The sequence below is a fragment of the Capricornis sumatraensis genome, chromosome 1, assembly GCF_032405125.1.
Source record: "Capricornis sumatraensis isolate serow.1 chromosome 1, serow.2, whole genome shotgun sequence".
In the NCBI taxonomy this organism is placed as follows: Eukaryota; Metazoa; Chordata; class Mammalia; order Artiodactyla; family Bovidae; genus Capricornis; species Capricornis sumatraensis.
This window is the reverse complement of record NC_091069.1, coordinates 259,204,477-259,227,524: the sequence shown is the minus strand read 5'-3', so window position 1 is coordinate 259,227,524 and position 23,048 is coordinate 259,204,477. Positions and strand designations below refer to the sequence as shown.

At 56.2% G+C, this 23,048-nt stretch overlaps 1 protein-coding gene across 1 annotated transcript in view; it reads left to right on the top strand.

Annotated features, from left to right (window-relative positions):
• RFTN1 (raftlin, lipid raft linker 1) overlaps positions 1-15,332 on the top strand; it is a 231,686-nt gene extending 216,354 nt beyond the window's left edge. Inside the window, exons 8-10 of the mRNA XM_068972288.1 lie at positions 3,057-3,160; positions 4,143-4,224; positions 13,742-15,332. Of these exons, the coding sequence (XP_068828389.1) occupies positions 3,057-3,160; positions 4,143-4,224; positions 13,742-14,143 (588 nt within the window). The 3' untranslated portion in view covers positions 14,144-15,332. The remainder of the gene's footprint in view (positions 1-3,056; positions 3,161-4,142; positions 4,225-13,741) is intronic.
• Positions 15,333-23,048: the final 7,716 nt, after the last annotated feature.

Below are 23,048 nucleotides of genomic sequence, written 5' to 3'. Positions count from 1 at the left end.
TTACTCAACCACAGAAAAGGATGAAACGATACCATTTGCAGCAACACAGATCCTAGGAGGTCTTATGCTGATCAGTGAAAGAAGTCCGAGGAAGAGAGATACTTTAGGTTTCCATTTATATGTGAAGTCTAAAAACTCAAATGAATGAATATAGCAAAACAGAAACAGCCTCACAGAGGTAGAGGGCAAACTAGTGCTTACCAGCGGAGAGAAGGAAGGGGACTAAGAGGTACAACTTATCATGTATAAAATAAGATACAAAAATGTCACGTACAGCACAGGGGAAGAGTATGTGATTTATGATCACTTTATGTGGAGTTTCCCTGGTGACTCAGCAGTAAGGAATCTGCCTGCCAATGCAAGAGACAGGTTTGATCCCTGGGCTGGGAAGCTCCCCTGGAGAAGGAAATGGCACCCCAGTCCAGGATTCTTGCTGGGAAAGCCCTTGGACAGCGGAGCCTGGCAGGGTTCAGTCAGTGGGTGGCAGAGAGTCAGACACGACTGCGCGCTCGTGGCTTACGTGGAGTACAATCTATTATGTGGAGTACAATCTATCAAGCTACTGGATCGCTACAGTGTGCACCCAGGAACAATGGAATGCTGCAAGTCGACAGCACTTCAGTGGTTTCCTTTGGCCACACCAGCATGCGGCATGTGACGCTTCAGCTCCCTGACCAGGAATATGTGCAGGGTCTGAACCAATAGACTGCCAGGCATGTCCTGGTCCCGTGCAGCACTTCAATTAAGAAAAGAAGAAACAGAACAGCCCCCTGGGCCCCACCATTTCTAAAGGAGTTTCTGATTGTGCAGGTCTAGGTGGGTCCCGAGACTCTGTTTGCAACAAGTTCCAGGGTGAGGCTGCTCACGGGCCCGCACTTGGAGAGCCGCTGCCACAGGCCTCGACTTCCCGTGTGCAGTGGAGGCTCCCAGGGGACAGGTGCCCGCGATGGGAGCTCTGGAGGCCCCGGGGAAGCAGGCCGGCCTGCCCCTCTTCTGTCTTCCGCCCCCAGTTCTGTCCCCAGAGACCCCCTCGCCACGGGCCATCCCTCTGCCCGGCGCCCGCCCGCTCGCTGTGGGGCTCGTGCTAGGGTCCCCCCTGGGAAGGGCCTCCCCTCCCCGCCCACCATGGCCCCCAGCCCCCGAGCCCCTGGAAGCCCGCCCTTACCCCAATGGCCCCGGCCCCTTTGCACTGACCGGCCAGCCTCCTGGCCCTCCTGCGGGCCATCTTGTGTTCGGGGGGTGCGTGTGTGTGTGTCTGCACGCGTGCGTGCCCTGGTGTCTGCGGGACGGGAACCCAGCGGCAGGGCTGAGCCGTCCCTCCCGTCTGCCCCTCCGCGGGCCTGTGGTTGTCCCGGCTGCAAGGACTCTGGATGCCTGTCAGGGGTGCAGGGCCCGGTGGGGCTGCCGTTGGAAGTCACCTGCCTCTCGAGAAAGCAGGGTGGGGGGCCCAGGCAGGGGCCTCACGGTGGGTCCTCTCCCTGTCCACCCCCTCCGTGTGTGTGTTGTGTGGTGTGTGTGTGTGGTATGTGTGGTGTCGTGTGTGTCTAGTGTGTTTTCTGTGTGTTGTGTGGTGTGTGTGTGGTGTGTACATTGTGTGTGGTGTGTGTGTGGTGCATGTGTGCAGTGTGGTGTGTGTGTGGTATGGTGTATTTGTGTGTGTGTGTTATGTGTGTGGTGTGTGTATGATGTGTGTGTTTGTGTGTGTGGTGTGTGTATGGTGTGTGTGGTGTGTGTGTGGTGTGGTGTGTGTGCGATGTGGTGTATTTGTGTGTGTGTTATGTGTGTGGTGTGTGTATGGTGTGTGTGTTTGTGTGTGTGGTGTGTGTATGGTGTGTGTGTGGTGTGTGTGTGGTGTGATGTGTGCGGTGTGGTGTGTGTGCGGTGTGGTGTATTTGTGTGTGTGTGTTATGTGTGTGGTGTCGTGTGTGTGTCTAGTGTGTTTTCTGTGTGTTGTACGGTGTGTGTGTGGTGTGGTGTATTTGTGTGTGTGTGTGGTGTGTGTATGGTGTGTGTGTGTGTGTGGTGTGTGTATGGTGTGTGTGTGGTGTGTGTGTGCGGTGTGGTGTATTTGTGTGTGTGTGTTATGTGTGTGGTGTGTGTATGGGGTGTGTGTGTGTGTATGGTGTGTGTGTGTGTGTGTGGTGTGTGTATGGTGTGTGTGTGGTGTGTGTGTGGTGTGATGTGTGTGTGGTGTGGTGTATTTGTGTGTGTGTTATGTGTGGTGTGTGCGGTGTGGTGTATTTGTGTGTGTGTTATGTGTGTGGTGTGTGTATGGTGTGTGTGTGTGGTGTGTGTGATGTGTGTGTGGTGTGTGTGTGCGGTGTGTATTTGTGTGTGTGTTATGTGTGTGGTGTGTGTATGGTGTGTGTGTGGTGTGATGTATTTGTGTGTGTGTGTTATGTGTGTGGTGTGTGTGCAGTGTGGTGTATTTGTGTGTGGTGTATGTGTGGTATGGTGTGTGTGTGGTGTGGTGTGTGTGCGGTGTGGTGTGTGTGTGGTGTGGTGTGTGTGCGGCATGGTAATTTGTGTGTGTGTGTGTGTGTGTGTGTGTGCGTGGCCGCTCTGGTTGGATGCAGCGACTTGGTTTTAGCTCAGATGCAGTGTAACTCCTACAAGACACTCTGACACCCACTGAGCGGCCGGGGTCACAGGCCCTGGGTCTGTCGTGGAGGCAAAGTGACTGCTTCTTCTTGAGTGACACTCACGGAGGCGATCTGTCCAGAAGAGAGTGAAACAAACGCTCAAACCCCTCGCCAATGGCACAGACCTGGGGCGGGGGGAGACCCCAGGATGGCACAGACAGACGGGGGGAGGGAGACCCCAGGATGGCACAGACAGACGGGGGGAGGGAGACCCCACGATGGTGCAGACCTGGGTGGGGGAGACCCCACGACACGCAGGCCTGGGCAGGCGTCGGGGAGTTGGGCCCCAGGCTCTTGCAGCATCTTCGGAGCTGGAGCGCGGCCCCCTTCTGCTTTGTTGGGTTGGTGGCCTGGTGCTCCCTCCCGGTCCCTGAGGTGAGGCAGCCCCAGCCCTGACCTGGCCTTTCTCCCCAGGGTGTGGAGGTGCAGACGGACTACGTGCCCCTGCTGAACTCGCTGGCCGCCTACGGTTGGCAGCTCACCTGTGTGCTGCCCACTCCCGTCGTCAGGACAACCAGGTACCAATAACCAGCTTACCTTACCGAAGCTTGCATCGTCCCGACCAGCTCTTCATGTGCGTGACTTGTAGAATGCTGTTGGCATCAGCTCTCCACCCGAGGAACGGCAGGCCCAGGATCTCAGAATCTTAACCACCCCTGCCCCAAGCACCCCCTCCCCACGTGGGCAGCTCAGCCAGTGACTTGCCGCCCAGCCTGTCACCGGGGCGGAGGGGGCCCAGGTCTCTCATTTGCAAAAGAGACTCAGCACCTAGTGTGTGCCCCAGGCTGGGCGGCCACGTTGTGTACAGTCTCATCTAGTCCTCAGAGCATTCCGGGAGGCAGGATTTTTTGTTGTTTGGGGCATTTATCCCAGTCTTACCAACCCTGAAAGGCCTTCTGTCTGTCTTCTGGGCTTGCTGTCAAACTAGTCCTGCTAATTACCTGTGAGGTGGTAAGCATAGATATCGTGCCCATTTTATAGATGAAACTGAAGCTCAGGGAGGCTCCGTCACAAACCCGAGGACACACTGCCAGCTGGAGCCTCAGCCTGGGCCCAGGTCCTCACTGGCCAGCCATCCCAGGCCAACCAGCACCGCCCCCCCAGCCTCATCCCCAAAGACAGACTTGGAAGAGCCCCCCACCCCCAGTCCGGTGTTCACCAAGGCCACTCTGTCGTCATTTGGCCAAGATGCCAGCTGTCATTTCACACCATGGGAAGGGGGGTTTTCAGACACGAAGCTGCCTTTCAGGGGTGCCCGCTTCTGTTGGGCCCGTGAGACAGCCCCCCAGAAGCAAAGGTGTGTGCTGTGGGGGGCTTTGTGACCTCTGACCTTTCTATCTTGGGCAGCCCCTTCCTTCCCTGGGCGGCTGGCCTGGATGAAGTTGGAGGTGGCGGCCTCTGTGGGAGGTCTGACCCCCCCAGCCCCCCAGCCCCCCCACTCTCTCCCCACCCCCCGTGAAAGGGGACTCATCCTCCGCTCCCGCTGCGTGTGTGTTGCAGGGAGGGGACCGTGTCCACCAAGCAGGTCGTCTTTCTCCAGAGGCCGTGTCTGCCTCAGAAGGTCAAGAAGAAGGAATCGAAGGTGAGCGACCTTGCCGCCCTCCTGGGCCTAGCTCCATGGAGCCCAGGGGACCCCTGAGCCCCCCTCCAAAATCAGCCACGTCACCTGCAGGTGGGGGCGCTGGGGGCCGTGTGGCCGGCCGCCTCCTGCGAGGATGCTTGGGCGGGCAGGGTTCTCGTTCCCAAGGCTGAAGTGGGGGGCTCGGGGAGGTGGCTGCAGACTGGGCGGGCGGGGTAGGGGGGTGCCCACACCCCACTCCTCTGCGTCTTCATCTCCGTGCGAGCTGGCCGGAGCTTCGGCCGGTGCCCCATCCCTGGAGCCATAGGAGGTTTGGAGATCCTGGCAGAGAGAACCTGCCAGAACGCCTTCCCGGAAGGGCCCGCCCCTCAGGGCTGAGTGGCCGCGGCTGGTGTGGATGCAAGGCGGCGCCCCTGCAGAGCGAGTCCCCGGGCCAGGCCGTGTCCCACCCTCCCGGGATGCCACCAGAACCCTCCTGGAAGCAGTGTACCCCGTGTTTCCCTGAGGCGGGGCCCAGGCCCTCCACAGTGGCCACACACCCCCTGGCTTTGCCCCAGAGGGTGCTCCTCCCAGGGGACCCGCAGGGCCAGGTGGCCGTGCCCTGGGGCCAGCTCGCTGTCCCTGTGACGGGCACGGCCAGGCCGTGGGGCAGAGCCCGCTGGACGCGCCCACCCTTCCCCTGGCACCGCCCCGGGCCCTGCTGGGGATGGGGGCCGTGAACAGGTTGGGGCCTCCCCTCCGCAGCCAGCACGTCGGGGCGGTGCGCGCCGGGGTTCTGGGGCGCGCTGTGCCGTCGCCGAGGGAAGCGCAGGTGGAAACCTGGGCGACGGGGCAGGGCGCAGGGCCGCTGTACGAACGTCCGTCAGGCAGGGAGGGTCCGGAGGGCGGCGGCCGGCTCCTCTGCCCGACATGGCTGGCTGCTTGCCCTCGGGCAGCCCGCGCCTTCCCGGTGGCTGGCTCAGCCCTGTGCCTCGCGGGCGCGGCTGGCAGTGGGCGCTGCCCTCGCTGTGACGTGGGGCGGCCCCCGGAGGGCGGCCTTGTACCGGCGCCGGCCCCTGGCCCCGCTCCTAAGCCTGCGGTTCGCCCTCCGGCTCCGGGAGACCCCGGGTGTCGGGTGTTAGGGTTAGGTGTCGTCAGCTCGAGGCCCGCTGACACCGGCCGCGCCCTCAGGCCGGGAAGCGCCTTGTTCTCTCTCTGCCCCACCGCGCCCGCCTGGTTTCACACCCGCTGCCTCATTTGGAGCCCTGTGCCTCCCCACTTCCTCTTGCGTAGAGAATCTCCTGCTCCCCCAGACCTAGACGGCCGCCTCCCTAGCCCTGAGTCGCCTCCGCGCGGCCAGCCTCAGCCTCCCCTGCCCTGTGGCTGCTGGCGACCCCGCACCCTTCCGCACCCGGGAGGGCCGGCACTTCTGCGGCCCAGGCTCCCTCCCCCCGCTGGAGCTCACCTGGGGCCTCGTCCCCTCCCCGCACGGCCAGTCTGTCCTGAAGGCATGTCTAGCTTTAGGTCCTTGACCCTCTGGAACCCCCTCGCCCGTCATCACCTGCCTGGACTACCCTCATCTACCGATGACAGGCCTCCCTTTCAAGTGCGTTCTCCACTCAGAACCAAAGTGATCGTCTACGAAGAGCAAACGGAGTCGTGGCACCCGGCTGCTTATGCTTCTAAAGCGTTGTGTGTTTCAAGATGAAGGTGGGAGCCTTTCCTGGGGTCCACATGGCTCTGTGGGGTCTCCCCCCCACCTCCCACCTCTGCCCATCTGATGCATCCCAGCCACCCTGGCCTGCACGCTCTCTTGGGTTCCTCGATGCCACAGGGCCTTTGCTTGGGCTGTTCCTGCACCTGGGATGCTTTCTTCCTTTGTATTTTCTCAGGACGGTGTTCTCTCCCTTTAGACCAAGCCAGGCTCTTCTGTGATTCACCAGGAAGAACCACGTTCCTTTCCTCTCTGTTCCTAATTATTTGTGATCAGTAGCTTATCCTCCGGACAAGGCAATGGCGCCCCACTCCAGTACTCTTGCCTGGAAAATCCCATGGACGGAGGAGCCTGGTGGGCTGCAGTCCATGGGGTCGCTAAGGGTCGGACACGACTGAGCGACTTCACTTTCTCTTTTCACCTTCATGCATTGGAGAAGGAAATGGCAACCACTCCAGTATTCTTGCCTGGAGAATCCCAGGGACGGGGGAGCCTGGTGGGCTGCTGTCTATGGGGTCGCACAGAGTTGGACACGACTGAACTGACTTAGCAGCAGCAGCAGCAGCTTATCCTCCCCAGTAGAATCGAACAGGAACTCTCTGAGATCACACCCTTTCTCTCTGCACTGCTGTATGCCAGGCCCCTGGCTTTCAGTTCAGTTCAGTCGCTCAGTCGTGTTCAACTCTTTGCAACCCCATGAATCACAGCACGCCAGGCCTCCCTATCCATCACCAGCTCCCGGAGTTCACTCAGATTCATGTCCATCGAATCAGTGATGCCATCCAGCCATCTCATCCTCTGTCGTCCTCTTCTCCTCCTGCCCCCAACCCCTCCCAGCATCAGGGTCTTTTCCAATGAGTTAACTCTTCACATGAGGTGGCCAAAGTACTGGAGTTTCGGCTTTAGCATCATTCCTTCCAAAGAACACCCAGGACTAATATTTAGAATGGACTGGTTGGATCTCCTTGCAGTCCAAGGGACTCTCCAGAGTCTTCTCCAACACCACAGTTCAAAACCATCAATTCTTTGGTTCTCAGCTTTCTTCATAGTCCAACTCTGACATCCATACATGACCACTGGAAAAACCATAGCCTTGACTAGATGGACCTTTGTTGGCAAAGTAACATCTCTGTTTTTGAATATGCTGTCTAGGTTGGTCATAACTTTCCTTCCAAGGAGTAAGCGTCTTTTAATTTCATGGCTGCAGTCACCATCTGCAGTGATTTTGGAGCCCCAAAAACTAAAGTCTGACGCTGTTTCCACTGTTTCCCCATCTATTTGCCATGAAGTGATGGGACCGGATGCCATGATCTTAGTTTTCTGAATGTTGAGCTCTAAGCCAACTTTTTCACTCTCCTCTTTCACTTTCATCAAGAGGCTTTTGGTTATTCCTCACTTTCTGCCATAAGGGTGGTGTCATCTGCATATCTGAGTGACTGAGTGAAGTCGCTCAGTCGTGTCCGACTCTTTGCGACCCCATGGACTGTAGCCTATCAGGCTCCTCCGTCCATGGGGTTTTCTAGGCAAGAGTGCTGGAGTGGATTGCCGTATCCTTCGCCAGGGGATCTTCCCGACCCAGGAATCGAACCCGGGTCTCCTGCACTGCAGGCAGACGCTTTACCGTATTGATATTTCTCCCAGCAATCTTGATTCCAGCTTGTGCTTCTTCCAGCCCAGCGTTTCTCATGATGTACTCTGCATATAGGTTAAATAAGCAGGCTTTTAGTTAGTACTCAGCAAACACTTGTTGAACCAGCGAATGAACAATCAAACTGCCGGGCCCAGGACGTGCGTGGTGTGTCTCGCACTGACGTTTAAGGAAAGAGTGCAGAATTCAGATGTCAGGGACGTAGCATATTTAGTCCTCGTTTAATCAGCCAAGGGGACAAAATTCTCCAAACTGGACTTTCAATATTTGAAAGAAACCTCTTTGTTCATCTGTGAGTGTGGCTTTCAGAGCAAATATTAACTTCCTTTGAAAGTAAGAGGTGCTTTCTGCGACCCAGGCGACATCTGTCTTCAGCTAAGCTACCGAAGTGGAGGCAGATACAGGCAGGTTTTAAAACGTGCGAATTCAGTCCACGAGCCCCGCTGATGTGGAACTCTGGACACGCACGCACGGCTGTGAAGAGGACTCTGCCTCCTCTGCACTTACTTCTGGCACGGACGGCTAGTCGGGGTTTTCTCGGTTTCCGCGCTGGCCGCACCCCCTCACCCCATTCGTGCTCTGCCCTGGGAAGGCCCGTCCGCCCCGCTGCACCTGCAGCGGCTGCTCTCTCTGTTGAGAGACTCGCCTTGGAACCGCTCAGGACGCGCCGCGTCCTCCAGCCTGGCGGCCTGCCTCTGGGTGTGGATGCCACCGACCTCTGCTCAGAGCCGCCCCGCGGCAAGCTCTCCCATCTCGGGGTCGGAAATACACACCACCCACCCTGGGACAGCGCGGGGGTTGATCCGAGTATAATTCAGAGTGAGCCTCCCGTATCCGAGGTTCCCTGAACCCAAGGATGGAGGCAACCACTGGCCTCGCAGCGCTGCAGTTCTTACTGCGGCGAGCCACCTGCGTTTAAGGGGACCCGCGTGGTCCAGGGGCCAATCGTCCTTCTGTTGTTCCTTCAAGACTGTGACTGTCCCGAGCACAGCAGTAAGGGGACCTGCGGGTGAGGCTGGTGGTGGAGGAGGCCCTCCCAGGGATGCCGGGCTGGGGTTGATGGGGGGCGTGGAGGGTTTGCGGGGAGGCGGTTTCCCGCAGTGAACTGGTGGTGGTCTCAGCTGTGCGTTCTCACACTATAGCCCATGAACCTGCAGAATTGGCATCACCAGGGAGCTTGTGTGAAGTGCTAGCCTCTGTCCCCTCCCCAACCCCCTGATCAGAAACCCCAGGATAGGGTGGGGACCCTGTGTCTGAAGGCGTCCCCCAGGTGATCCTGAACGCCCGCCAAGTCTGAGAGCCAGTGTCTCAGCTGAGTAGTTTAGGGCCCCTTCCCAGGCTCGCCATGTGGGTCTCCATTCAAATTTTATCATTATTGATTTTTTTAAATAGGCCTGTCAGGGTATGTTCAATGTAGATTTTTTTTTTTTTTAATCAGACACACCGAAGCATCTTTCACGGCAGTTAAATCTGTACTTCCATTAGCTGACCACTTGGTTTTAGGCATCAAGCCTTGATCTAGCAGATTCTGTCCTGAGGTCATGAAGTCTGAAAGCTGAGGCACGCACAAGCGGGCTGAGCTATTCCAAAGGCGCGTGGCGTCTCCCCTGGCCTCCAGGATTCCCTTCCTTCCAGAACGTGAGTCTGAAACCTTTTACCCACCAAGAAGGTGAAGACAGATTAGTGTAGAGTCAGAGAAACCTGTGTTTGAACTTCAGCTCTGCTGTTTTCTAGCTGTGTGACCTTGGGAGAGTTACTTCACCTCTCTGAACCAGTACATGCTCATCATAAAATGGTGCCAACAGTTCCTAGTGAGAGCACTGCTTTGGGGATTCAGGAGAAGGGAAACCTTGTCACAGCGTGGGACACTCAGAACCTTTAGCTTTTAGATTCTAGAGACCCTGAGTTTCAGCCATGGCTACTTCCCTGCTTCGTGAGAGTGCTCCCTGCAAAGGAGTGGGGGGCAGGGGAAGACTCCAGGCACAGCCTCCGGGTGACCCGGCTGCGGCCCCCAGCTGTGGTGGGCTGGGGACCCCCAGGAGCTTGGGGAGTCGGGGACATCACCACCCTCCAAGGACAGAGAGAATGGTGCCGTCCTTGAAGGCGTTTGGCTTGGCAGAGTTTTCCAAAGGACAGAAAAACATGGGTTGGAGTCATTCCCATCCAGCTTGGTGTGGACAGTCCCAAATCCCCCTCTGCCCAGCAGCCCAGGCGGGGCCTGGAGAGAGGGAGCGGAGCACCCCCCGCAGGCCTGGCCTGGCTGTGTCCTCGGTCGTGTTGTATCAGGAGGGTGGTGCAGCGTGACCCTCTGCAAGAATCCAGACCCGGCTGGGGGTACAGGAAACCACGCGTCTGCTGTTCGTTTAGCAAGAGCAGCCTCTGCAAGGACATGGGGTTCGCATTAGAGACTCGCTGGGGTCTGCCGCAGCTAAGAGATCCTGCGTGCTGTGGCAGAGACCCGGCACAGCCAGATAAATGCATGAATAATTTAAGAAGAAAAGAAAAGAGCCAGGGTCTGGGGTGGACTCTGGCCCAGGGGGATGGGCACGGTCAGGTGCACCAGCCGCCTGTGGGGGACGCTGGGAGTGGGCCAGCGGGCCCCCCGCACCCCACGGCAGGGTGAGTGGGTCCCCAACCCACCACCCACTGCGGGCTGAGTGGGTCCCCGAGGGTGACTCACCCCTCTGCGGGGTGAGTGGGGTCACCGGGACTGTGCATCCAGCTCCGGGGCGAGGGCAGCTTTTCTGGAGATTACTCCCTTGCCTAAGGACCGACAGCTACCAAATGCCAGAACCGGGGTCTGAACCGGGGTCTTAGCCAGCACGCCACCTGTGGGGTTGTGTTGTCTTATTTGGGGCCTTTCAGCCTAAGCAGTCTCACCAGTTTTGTTTTGACAAAAGCACAACTTCCTCCAACATCTCTCGGAGCTGACTGGCTCTCAGCTCGCTGTATAGGCCAGCTTAACGGGCCTTTTTGTAAAACCATGCAGAATGAGGAGTCTGACTATTTGGAGACACCCATTAAAAAAAAACTCTTCTGTGTGGGCTGGAAGTAAAGCGCAGCCGCACTCGAGGCAGCAGTAGTGAGCGAGGGCTGCCTGGTACCCAGGAGCCGGGCAGGGTCAGTCCGTGCTGAGGTCAGAGGTCCTGGTCCCGCATGGTGGTTGTGGGGCCCCAAGATGCCTGCTGCAGTCTCGGCTGAAGTGGGCACCTTCAGGGTGAGATCTGGGGGACCTCTCCAGCTGCAGAGGGGGTCCATTGTTGAAAGCTCGTGGCTTGGGTGGGAGAAACTCAAACTACCCCCCAACCTGAGGGCAGTCTGTCAGTCACTGTACGAGAGAAACCCCCAAAAGGAGTGTCTGGGGGAACCCCAGCCAATATTGTCCGTGAACTCGGTTGGGATTTGCAGGGCCGGCAGGTGGGGAGGACCAGATAAATGTTCAATCCCAACCTCAGGTCTTCCTTGGTGGCTCAGATGGTAAAGAATTTGCCTACACTGCAGGAGACCCAGGTTCGATCCCTGGGTCGAGAAGATCCCCTGGCAAAGCGAATGGCAACCCGCTCCCGTCGTCTTGCCTGGAGAATCCCATGGACCGAGGAGCCTGGCGGGCTACAGTCCGTGGAGCTGCAGAGTTGGACACGGCTGAGCGCGTAACACACACGACCTCAGCATACACACTTCACTGCTTTTCCTGTTCGTTGATGGAATATCCAGATTTGCTGGTCTTGTTCAAAAGGCGGTCAGCGCACTCACCCCAGGATGTGTTCCGTCTCAGAGCCCTGAGTGCCTCCAGGCAGAAGTCTTATTTGGGTAGGAAGACCTCTCCTGCTGAGAACGCCACAGAGGTGGCAGATTTTAAAGAATATACGCAGCACATTTTTGCTTCTTTCTGGCAAAGTACCCAGATATATCTGTGACGTGGTAGAGCCTTAGGAAATGGTTTTCCCTGGATGGTACAGCTGCTGGCGTGTAGCCTCACCAGAAGTCACTCAGACGGAAGGTTGCCTTCTCTTTCAGTCGCAAAAGGGCTTAGCTCCAAGTCCATATTTGGTGACACCAGTGTCTGCGACTCACGTGGAAAGAAATGATCTAAAGAAAGACATGTAACTTCAAGTGGAGCCGCGTGTCCGCGGTGGGGTGGCCGAGGCCGTCCCCCGCGGTCGAGGCCCCCCAGTTCCCTTCCCCGGAAAACCCGGGTCTCCAGCGGGGCCTCCGGAGCTGGCCCATCCCCAGGACCCTGTGGCTGCGGCGCCTGCGGGCACAGCCTGCGGAGAGGACACTGCCCCCCCACCCTGCCGGCGGAGCTCTGGGGCGCAGGGAAGGCCGCAGTCCCCGCTAAGCCGTTTGCAGAGCACGTGCCTCTCTCGTGAACACAGGGACCCACGTCTCCGCCTTCCTTCTCCGCCTCTCATGCCTCCGTGTCTGCCCCAGCGCCTGCGCCCGGATGTATCCCGAGTGCACAGGCTCCCAAACCGCCTGCCTCCAGAGCGGCTCCTGTTGTTAGCAGCTCAGCAGGACTTGGACGTTTTCCTCCTCTTTTCTCCCCAGATTAATCTCTCTTTCTGGAGCTCGGCCAGACCTGATGTGGGGATGCGCCCGCGCCTCCTCGCTAAGCCCCAGGGTGTTTTGACTCTTAAAATTAGAGGACCGGCTTCCCCCGACGCGCAGGGCAGCCAGCTTGGCCGGCGCTGCGTCCTCCCATTCAGCCGTCTCACAAAAGGGCGCTGAGCATCCTCTCTGCGCCAGGCTCCCTGCTGTATCCCGGGGACGCCGGAGCCGAGGACCGGTGGCGGCCCTGACGCTCTGAACAGACATCCAGCGTCAGTCGCGGTGAGCACAGCTGGTACATCACGTGCTGGACGCAGCGCTAAGCCTGTCGCGTGGATTGTCGCACCATCGAACGGACATGCACACCTTCTATGGCAGCGCTTGGCCCACTGCGGCTCGGGCCCAAAGGGGCCGGCACACTGCCTGACTTTGTCGATAAAGTTTTATTGGAACACGGTGACGCCCGTTTATATATTATTACCTGGACTGCTTTTGCGCTACAATAGCAGAGTCAAGCGGAGAAGGCAATGGCACCCCACTCCAGTACTCTTGCCTGGAGAACCGATGGTCGGGGGACCCTGGTGGGCTGCAGTCCATGGGGTCGGGAAGAGTCGGACACGACTGAGCGACTTCACTTTCGCTTTTCACTTTCATGCATTGGAGAAGGAAATGGCAACCCACTCCAGTGTTCTTGCCTGGAGAATCCCAGGGACGGGGGAGCCTGGTGGGCTGCAGTCCATGGGGTCGCACAGAGTCAGACACGACTGAAGCGACTTAGCAGCAGCAGCGTCGAGAGGCTGCAACAGAGAGCACGTGGCCAGAAGAACCTAAAGTCGTTCTCTGACGCTGCACAGATAGAGTCGCCACCCCGATTTAAGTTAGAGGAGCTCCCCCGTCGCAGAGATCAGAACGCGGACCGAGCTGGGTGGACTCTGCATGGGGCGGCCCCCTCCGCGGCGTCCCTGTGACCCCGTCCTTGTCCCGCTCTGACACTGACTGTGCCCTTGGTCCTGTCCGCTCCGTGGACTCCCCTGCCCACAGGGGAGCGCAGCCTGGGGCTCCCTGCGAAGCGGCAGCTGGGGTGGGTTTGGATGAGGTTTCAGGGGGAGTGCCGTGGGAATGCCGGTGGGGGAGGGGGACCGGCTGAGGGACGTGCTGGGCTCCGACTGGGCAACAGCAGTGGCCTGACCAGTGCTGGGGGGATCAGGAGGGTGGGCCGTTGTCCCCACAAGGCCTGGCCATTGGGCGTAGCTTGCCCCAGAAGGGAGTGGAGGCTTTTTGGGGGGCTCTCTAGCAGAGCGGGGCACGGCTGGCAGGGCCTGTCTGTCCTGCAACGGGACCTGAGTGCCCACGTTCTGACCCGGGTGATACCCTCAGGAAGAGCAGGCCCGTGTGCGCTCACCGCTCGCGGTTCTCCAGATGACAGGATTTCAGCACCTCCCCTCCCGGGCCTTTGGTATGGGGCCCTCTCCCCAGAAATTCACCCCTAGAGTCCACGCTGTGGCGGGGACTGCAGGCTCCCAGTGGGTGCGAGGTTTGGGCTGCGGTTGTGAACGCAGAGCACGTGTCCAGGGCGCTCCGGGGTCACGGAAGCTGCTTGTATTTATCTCCTATCTCCCCGCGATCTCCAGTTTCAGTGGCGATTCTCCCGAGACGAGATGCGTAACAGGCCGACGAGGAAATCCAGAGGGAAACTCCGTGCCAGGAGCAAGCGGCAAGCCGAAGAAAGCGAGAAGAACCCAGAAGACCAGCTTCCCAGAGCGGGAGACGCGGAGGGCCGTGTGCCCGGGCAGGAGGACTGGGCCTCCGCCGAGGGCGCGGCCCCCAGCCAGGCGGAGGGCCCTGCGGAGAAGCCGCGTCCGGACGGCCAGCCGTGTGTGGAGGGCGAGGCTGTGCAGAATGGCCCCTCGGGCCCCAGCCCGGCCCCGGCGGGGGGCAGCGCGGGGCTCCCCGGCCCCGAGCCTGGAGAGGATGTGGGCGCGGGGGCTTCCGCGGGGGTGGCTCCGGGGCCCGCGGCAGCTGAGCGCCCTTGAGCCTCACTGCGCGGGCGGGCTGGGGGCTTGTGCGCCCTGGCGTGGCGCGTTGCCTTTGGCTTGGCTTGACCCCTCCTGGTGAGCTTAATGAGTCCTCCAAGGAGGGCCGGGTCCCTGGCAGTGTTGGTTTCTGCACATCCTTTGGAAATGTGTTCTGGCCCCAGTGCTAAAACCCACGAGGGCGGGTCGTTCCTAGACCTCGGGGATGGGAGTCCAGTGCCGACCCTACCGCTCCTGGGAGGGGCTGAGCCACCCAGGGCCTGTGCCCACCCAGGGCCTCCAGGGGGCCCTCAGGCCAAACCCCCGGGGCAAGCCTGGCTGCCAGTCAAGGCGGACGTGGTCGTCGCCCCTACCCCCGCCCCGAGACACGGAGGCCTAGCCCCCGCTGTTGCTGCGGCTGCTGGGTTCTTGTAACACGCCCTCGAGCCCGTCCCCTGCTTTTCTCTAGCCCCTGGACCCTGCTGCTGTGGCGAAGAACACGACATTGGGAGGGGAGGTGCCCCACCTCCTGGCTTTTCTCCAAGTGTTCCCATAGATACTGGTGATCTGGAAACGCAGAGGGAATTCTGTGCGTGTACCCACTTCTGCAGAATGTCCACGAAAGTATTCTGTGTCAGTATTATTGCCCCCCCCCAAAAAAAAACATTTAAGGTTTTGTATTCAGTACATCCTAGGAACACACCTTCTTTCTGTTATTTCAGGGCCAACTGACTGGTGGGGAGCCTCTGTTGTGTGTTACTTTAATCAGTGTGTCCTTGGCCAAGTCGCTTCCCACGTGTGTTATGACGTGTTTATGTCCAGAAAATTCTGTGGAGGCTTTAAGTAGGTGCAGCTGCAAAGCCTGGAGATTGCCGGCCGCCATGACCAGCAGCCTGTCTCTCCTCTTTCTTGTTTAGTTACTTAAAGCAATAAATCGCCTACGAGTTTCAGTGTATTGCGAGCAGGAGTCTTTCTTCACGTCACACGGAAGAGTCGCAGCCTGGGGTCTGGGCACCCTGACCCTGGTCCCGTTCCTGTTTCCCGAGTCCCTTAACTCCTGGCACCAGCAGGAGGAGCCAGCTGAGCTCGCTTTCCTGTCTTTTGTACAAAGAAAATGAAAGCGGAATTCAGGTGCCACCAGGTAGGTCAGGCCACCCCCATCGCCCCATGGGGGAGACAGTACCTTTTTAAAACAAAAAGCCCCACGTCGATTACTAAGCATGCCTACAATCTTTTAAAGTCAATTATTCAGTGTGCAAATAATTTCTCTGTATGCAGATAAATTTTTATTTTTATGTATCTTTTCATCTGTGTGCAAATTTAGTAAAATAAAACATTTTAATAGGGCCGAATTAAAAACCCTAACATAGTCACATGGCAAATTTTCCTTTTATGAGCAAACTTCCCAGCCTAGGCCCCAGAGCTTAGGAGAAGGGATGAAGACTGTTCAAAGAGAAGATAGTCTTTTTTGCAGTTACACACACACACACACACACACACACACAATCAGATTCATTTCTTTTATAGGTTGTTACAAAGTGCTGAGCAGAGCTCGCTGTGCTATACAGCAGGTCCTTGTTGGTTACCTATTTTGTATATAGTGGAGTATATATGTTAATCCCAAACTCTTAATTTATACAGTTTCATAGGTAAGTTCACCTGTATCATTTTTTTAAGATTCCACGTATAAGCGGCATCTTCTTGCTTCTCTCTGACTTACTTCACTTACTGTGCCAGTCTCGAGGCCCACCCACGCTGCTGGGATTTCGTTCTTTTTATGGCCGAGTCATATTCCGTTGCACACGTGTACCACAGCTTTATCCATTTATCCGTCAGTGGACGTTTCGGTTGCTTCTGTCTTGGCTATTGTAAATAGTGCTGCAGTGAACACCTGGGTGAGTGAGTGAAGTTGCTCAGTCGTGTCCGACTCTTTGCGACCCTGTGGACTGTAGCCCACCAGTCTCCTCCATCCATGGGATTCTCCAGGCAAGAACACTGGAGTGGGGTGCCATTTCCTTCTCCAGGGCTTCTTCCTGACCCAGGGATTGAATCCAGGTCTCCCGCATTGCAGGCAGACACTTTAACCTCTGAGCCACCCGGGCATGTATCATTCTGAATTTGGTTTTCTCTGGATATGTGCCCAGGAGTGGAACTGCAGAATTGTATGGAAGCTCTGTTTTTAGCTTTTTAAGGGACTGCCATACTGTTCTCTACTGTGGCTACACCAATTTACATTCCCACCAACAGTGTAGACGGGTTCTGTTTCCTCCACACCATTTCTGGCATTTATTATTTGTAGACTTTTCATGAGGGCCATTCTGACAAGTTGAGGTGATACCTCATTGTAGTTTTGATTGGCATTTCTCTAATAATCAGCAATGTTGAGCATCTTTTTATGTGCCTCTTGACCAGCTTTATGTCTTTTTTGGAGAATTGTCTATTTAGGTCTTCAACCTTTTTTTTTTTTAAACTGGACTGTTTGCGTTTCTTTTTTTTTAAATTTAGTTGTGTGTATATTTGGAAATCAATCTCTTATTGGTAGCATCATTTGCAAGTATCTTCTCCCATTCTGGAGGTTTTCTTTTTGTTTTACTTAGAGTTTCCTTTGCTGTGCAGAGCTTTTTCATTAGGTCCCATTTCTTTGTTTTTATCTGTCTCTGACTAGGAGATAGACCCCAAACGGTCTTGCTGTGATTTCCGTCAGAGTGTCCAGCCTATTTTCCTCTAGTTTTATATCAGTCGTATCTAGCTTTACAGTTACGTCTTTAATCCATTTTGAGTTTGCTTCTGTGTATGGTGTTAGAGAATGTTCTAATTTCATTCTTCTAAACGTAGCTGCCCGGTTTTCGCAGCACCACTTATTGACGAGCTTGTCTTTTCCACACTGTGTATTCTTGCCTCCGTCCACACAGATTAACTGACCGAGGTGCGTGGGTTTATTTCTGTCCTGTCCCATTGATCCTGCTTTTGTGCCAGCGCCACACTGGATTGATGACCGTAGCTCTGCAGTATAGTCTGAGGTCAGAGAGCCTGGTCTGCTCTGCTCTCTCAAGATCGCTTTGACTATACAGAGTAAAAGAATATGTGCAGAAGCTTCCATACAAATTTTAAAACGTTTTGTTCTAGTGCTGTGGAAAATGCATTGGTAATTTGACGGGAATTGCACGGAATCTGGAGACTGCCTTGGGCAGTGTGGCCATTTGGACAGTGTGGCCATTTGGGCAGTGTGGCCACTCGGGCAGTGGGCAGTGTGGCCATTTGGGCAGTGTTCCTTCTTCCAATCCAAGAGCACGTTTTTCGCCTGTGCCGTTGTCAGTGTCTTTCATCAGCACCTTGTCGTTTTCCACGTACAGGTCTTTTGGCTCCTTATGTAGGTTTATTTCTAGGTATTTTATTAAGATTGTTCTTAAAAGATAGTTTTAAAGAAGATGGTTTTTTTTTTAAAGTTATTTTAAAATTACATTTTCCACACTTATACTCACAAATACCTACACAGTATTTTGATTTAGTTAGAATATCACCTCTTATTTCATATCTTAGAGGATCACAACTTTTGAAAAATAAGCTCCCAAAGTAGCAGGCTGGGACAAAAGCCACACACGTTCTTACAGCTCCGAGAGGCACAGGATACCGGCTGCATCTTAGGTGGGTGCCTTGCATCATAGAGCGGGGTATGTTTTCCAATAATTAAATTATATCCATGTGGGCAGAATTTGTTGTGGAAAGATAGTTACAGGTGAATGCAGCTAATCTGAATTCCTCGGGCGTGTGGCCCCAGCACGGAGCAAGCGGGGCTTGTTTGGCGGCTGCGCCTTGGTCACTGGGGGAGCTTAAAACACTCAGGACTTCCCTGGAGGTCCAGTGGTTGACTCTGATTCTGATGCAGGGGGCGTGGGTTCAGTCCCTGATTAGGGAACTGAGATCCCACAAGTTGTATAGCCAAAAATAAAGATCTCTGACACCTGGGGTGGGACTGGGGGGTTGCCCCTGGGGAGTGGCCAGGGCTTGGGGTTTGGAAACCGACCCCCCCACCCCTGCAAATTCTCTGGTGCAGCTGAGGGTGAGACCCGTGGCCCTGTGAGCTGACTCCCAGCTTGTTCCTTGTGAAATGAGACATTTCTGACGAAAGGTGAATAAACCCCTAAACCCCACTCCCTCCGTCCTGCACACAGCTGGTAAATATGGGGATTTCTGAAGGGAATTTTACGTTGCCAACGTTGCCAGGGAGGGACAAGGCCATCTTTGGCATTGCCAAGGCCCCGGGACCAGTGAAAGTTGCAGGATTTGGCGAGAGGCTTGTATGCGTGGAGACCAGCCTCCAGAGCTGCAGCTGTCACAGCAGGCCTGGAAGGAGCGGGCTGTTTTGAGGCGATCGAGTGATGGAAGTGGGGAACCAAGCAAGGGGCATGGGTCCTGTCGTCACCCCTGTGCAGCCTGGCGGGTTGTTCCTGACACACAGCCATCTCATCCCAACAGAAGCTCTGGGGCGACGCTGGTAGTCTTGGAGTATTTGTTGCTGACTAGTCACTCAGTTCGGAGAAGGCAATGGCACCCCACTCCAGTCCTCTTGCCTGGAGAATCCCATGGATGGAGGAGCCTGGAAGGCTGCCGTCCATGGGGTCACTGAGGGTCAGACATGACTGAGCGGCTTCACTTTCACTTTCCTGCATTGGAGAAGGAAATGGCAACCCACTCCAGTGTTCTTACCTGGAGAATCCCAGGGACGGGGGAGCCTGGGGGGCTGCCGTCTACGGGGTCGCACAGAGTCGGACACAACTGAAGCGACTTAGCAGCAGCAGCAGTCACTCAGTTGTGTCCAGCTCGGTGACCTCATGAATGTAGCCCGCCAGACTCCTCTGTTCATGGGGTTTCCAGGCAAGAACACTGGAGTGGCTGCCATTTCCTCCTCCAGTGTATTTGTTAGTGGTCTGTAGGTAACCAGACAGTGACCATCAGCCCAGTCGCTGAGTTTTTTCAAACCTCTAAATGGATTATACTTTAGAGTCATGCTCGAGGGGACCGCCTTTGAGAGGACATCAGGAGGAGACATTCTAATTCATTTCTTGTGAAGCATGTTTGATCAGTAATCTAAACATATTAATCACAGCCCCGCTAAACCACAAATCATCCTAGTTGAGGACGAGCTCTCAAAGGGAACAGTGGGACGTTACTGGCAGGAACAAGTTGCGAAGCTCACCGCCCACACCCAGCGCAGGGCGGTCGGGCTGGGCTCACCCGAGCAGGCTGAGAGCCGCAGTCAGGGTTAAAGTTGACCTTGTGAGAGGGCTGGGGAGGGGGCGAGGAGGGGGCTGGGGGCACAGGTGACCTGGAAGCACCCCCACGGAGAGGCTGGCACCGCGTGGGGAGTCTGGGTTTCCCGTACCTGCTCCCAGAGTGATGGCATCCCGTCAGATCAATGACAGGACCCACCAAGCTGTAGACTGGCTTCCGTGGCGGTGTCCCCACAGGTTTCTATTGCCAAACGTCACTTCTGCAGCCAGACCACAGCGAACGGTCCCCAAGCTGCGGGGCCCGCGCCCGGTGGGTGCTGGCTGCCCCCAACCCTGCATGACCAGCCCCTGTGCGTTCACCTGGGCCCGAGGGCTCAGACCACTCACTTTTCCAGACTTACGGCTTTAATTCCCTTGCCAGGTGCTGGGGGGACAGAGCCAACCCCTGAGCCCCTGGACCTCACGGCACACCCCAAACGGCTGCACAGGGGTGGTAACTGTGCTAAAGTGGGCCGCAGAGCTTGGTAGGCGTGACGGCGAGCGCTGGACAGGGCTGTGGAAAAGGTGAGCCCCGAGGCCGGGTGAGTGGTCCGCGGGGAGGCAGTGTGCCTGGTGGTCCAGACAAAGGGCGTGGATCCTGGGGCTGCATTACTGGGTAGAAGCCTGACAGCCACTTCCCAGGCGCGGGGGCCGGGTACTGCAGGTATGGCAGCTGTGAGGGTGAAATGAATACATGCGGAACTCTCGGAGAATGGCTGGTACACAGCAGGTGCTGCATGAACGTCAGCGAGGAGGAGGAAGCTGGGAGCGGGCTCTGGAGATTTCGCAGCTGCCCGGAGAATGAAGAGGTGCTGAGACTACCGGTCACGCCAGAAACAAGAATACTGTCTTTTTTTCAGAATTTTTTTTTTAATGTGGACCATTTTTAAAGTCTTTATTTAACTTGTTACAAGTTACTTCTGTTCTGTTTTGGCTGCAAGGCGTGTGGGAGCCCTGATCCCCCACAAGGATCAATGCACCCCTGTGTCGGGAGGCCAAGTTTTACCCAGTGCAGCACCAGGAAGCCCCATGAACACTGTCCTACTCAGACATTTCCTCAGAGGAATCAGTACTGCCCTTGTCAAGGACTTGCCTAGAACCTCTCTCGAGGGTTTGTTTGCAGGATTTGAACCACTCGTTCAGCATTATTCCACAGCCACTAACATGCAAGTCTCGATCACTTCCTTAAGACCCAGGCAATATGTCTTTTTAAGTTCTGGGGAGAGAGTCAGGATGTTTCAGAGAGTCAGCGAGGCAGTTGGCGGGGAGACTCCAGGTGAGGCATGTGTTTGTACGACTGTTTACCCTGGGTCAGGGGGCAGAGCCTACATTCTGCCCCCAGATGATTCAACAGGGATGCTGGCAATCACAGCCACGCTGGCCACAGCATCTCAGAAATGAGGCAAAGGGATTCATTCAATCCAGAGACGGTTTAAAATGCAGACGCCATGTTGGCTGACTGGTGAAAGATGCTTTTCATCCTACAACTAATGCGGTAAAACCTACGCTGCTGCTGCTGCTGCTGAGTCGCTGCAGTCGTGTCCAACTCTGTGCAACCCCATAGACGGCAGCCCACCAGGCTCCCCCATCCCTGGGATTCTCCAGGCAAGAACACTGGAGTGGGCTGCCATTTCCTTCTCCAATGTGTGAAAGTGAAAAGTGAAAGTGAAGTCGCTTCAGTCGTGTCCAACTCTGTGCAACCCCATAGACGGCAGCCCACCAGGCTCCCCCATCCCTGGGATGCTCCAGGCAAGAACACTGGAGTGGGCTGCCATTTCCTTCTCCAATGCAGGAAAGTGAAAAGTGAAAGTGAAGCCACTCAGTCGTGTCCGACTCTTAGCAACCCCATGGACTGCAGCCCACCAGGCTCCTCCATCCATGGGATTTTCCAGGCAAGAGTACTGGAGTGGGGGGCCTTTGCCTTCTCCAAAAAACCTACACATCCATAGTTAAACGTGCTGCTCACTAGTCATTAAACCCAATATGGCTTTGGATTTTTCTGCTGCCTCTAAACAATATAAAAGTCTCAGTGATGGTAAGGAACAGCCTTCACTTATCAAGGTGAGTATTAAAACGCTCCTTGTAATGGACCCCTGTGTCTGAGACTCCTCAGTCCTGTACCTCCCCTGTCATGGATTCTTCAACAAAAACAAGGAAATCATCCTGGAAGGAAGGACAACCAGCAAGCTTGCCAGTTCCTGAATCCAGAAACTGCCCAAGTTGCTGTGTACACCCTCCCTTCCTTGAAGCTGGGGAACTATCGATTCAGCCCTGTCTCTGTGCAGGCCAAAGCTGGGCAACTATCGATTCAGCCCTGTCTCCATGCAGCCCAAAGCTGGGGAACTATCGATTCAGCCCTGTCTCCATGCAGCCCACCTGAAGCCCCAGCAGGCAAATGTCTGTCATCTTCTCTCTTATTAATGGGGATTCCACCGTTTCTCTTGAGCCGCAACTCCAGAATTTAATCAGTGGCACAGTACAAGAGTCCTCTACATCAAACCAAACTTCTCCCTTGCTTCAGTCCAAGGTGATTTCGTCTTATGCTAGAGATGCAAACCACAGTCACTGTGACAATCAGTCAAGTGCCTGAGGACAGTTAAGACAGCCTTTGGTCATCGCTCATCAGAATGGCCAACCGCAGCTCCCCCGGGGTCCCCAAGGCCCGCTTTCCATCATGAAACCGTGGGACGGTAAGGCGGAAAGGGATTTCAGTTGACAGTCCTACCTGCTTGACGGATGACGGCAGGTCCAGAGACAGGCGCACCATGCAGGTCTCCGGACGCCTGGCACCGCGCTCCTGCCACCAGACCACACTCTCTCTACTCTTGCTCTCTAGGCGCCTGACAACGGAGACGCTAGTGGGATTTAAAAACCTCGCCCAGCGGAATGCTCTGCGATGGGGTGTTCTGGTTAGTTGAGTCTCTCTCGGAAGGCGGGGAAGAGCGGGCTTCCCTGGTAGCCCAGCGCTTAGGGCTCCAGGCTTCAAACACAGGGGTGTGTGCTCCAGCCCTGGTCGGGGAACTAGGATCCCGCAGGCCGCCGAAATGAAACTCGAAACAACCAGAAGCGAAGAAGACGGAGGAGAGCCCACCCCGTGGTGGTGGGAGAGGTTTGGGAACAAGGCCAGGGCGGAGTCTGTGCAGGGGAAAGTCCTCGGACAGGAGGGGAAGAAGGCAGAGTCCCAGACGCCTGGCCGTGTCGCTCCCCACCGGGTGGACCCAGGCAGGACCTCTACCGACCGTCACCTGCCTCAGAGGGGAAACGGGGCAGCTTCCTTCACATGGCCTGTTGCACGGAAACATTGTCATTTAATGAGACAAACGCCAAGTACTTCTGTGAAAGTCACTCAGTTGTGTCCGACTCTTTGCAACCCCATGGACTATACAGTGCATGGAATTCTCAGGCCAGAACACTGGAGTGGGTGGCCTTTCCCTTCTCCAGGGGGTCTTCCCAACCCAGGGATTGAACCCAGACCTCCTGCACTGCAGGCAGATTCTTTACCTGCTGAGCCACCAGGGATGCCCATCGCCAGTGGATCTTCCCGACCCAGGGACTGAACTGGGGTCTCCTGCATGGCAGGCGAATTCTTTACCAGTTGAGCCACACACTCCCACCAAAACCCAGACCACCACAGAGTTCAGGGTATCCCCAGAGTT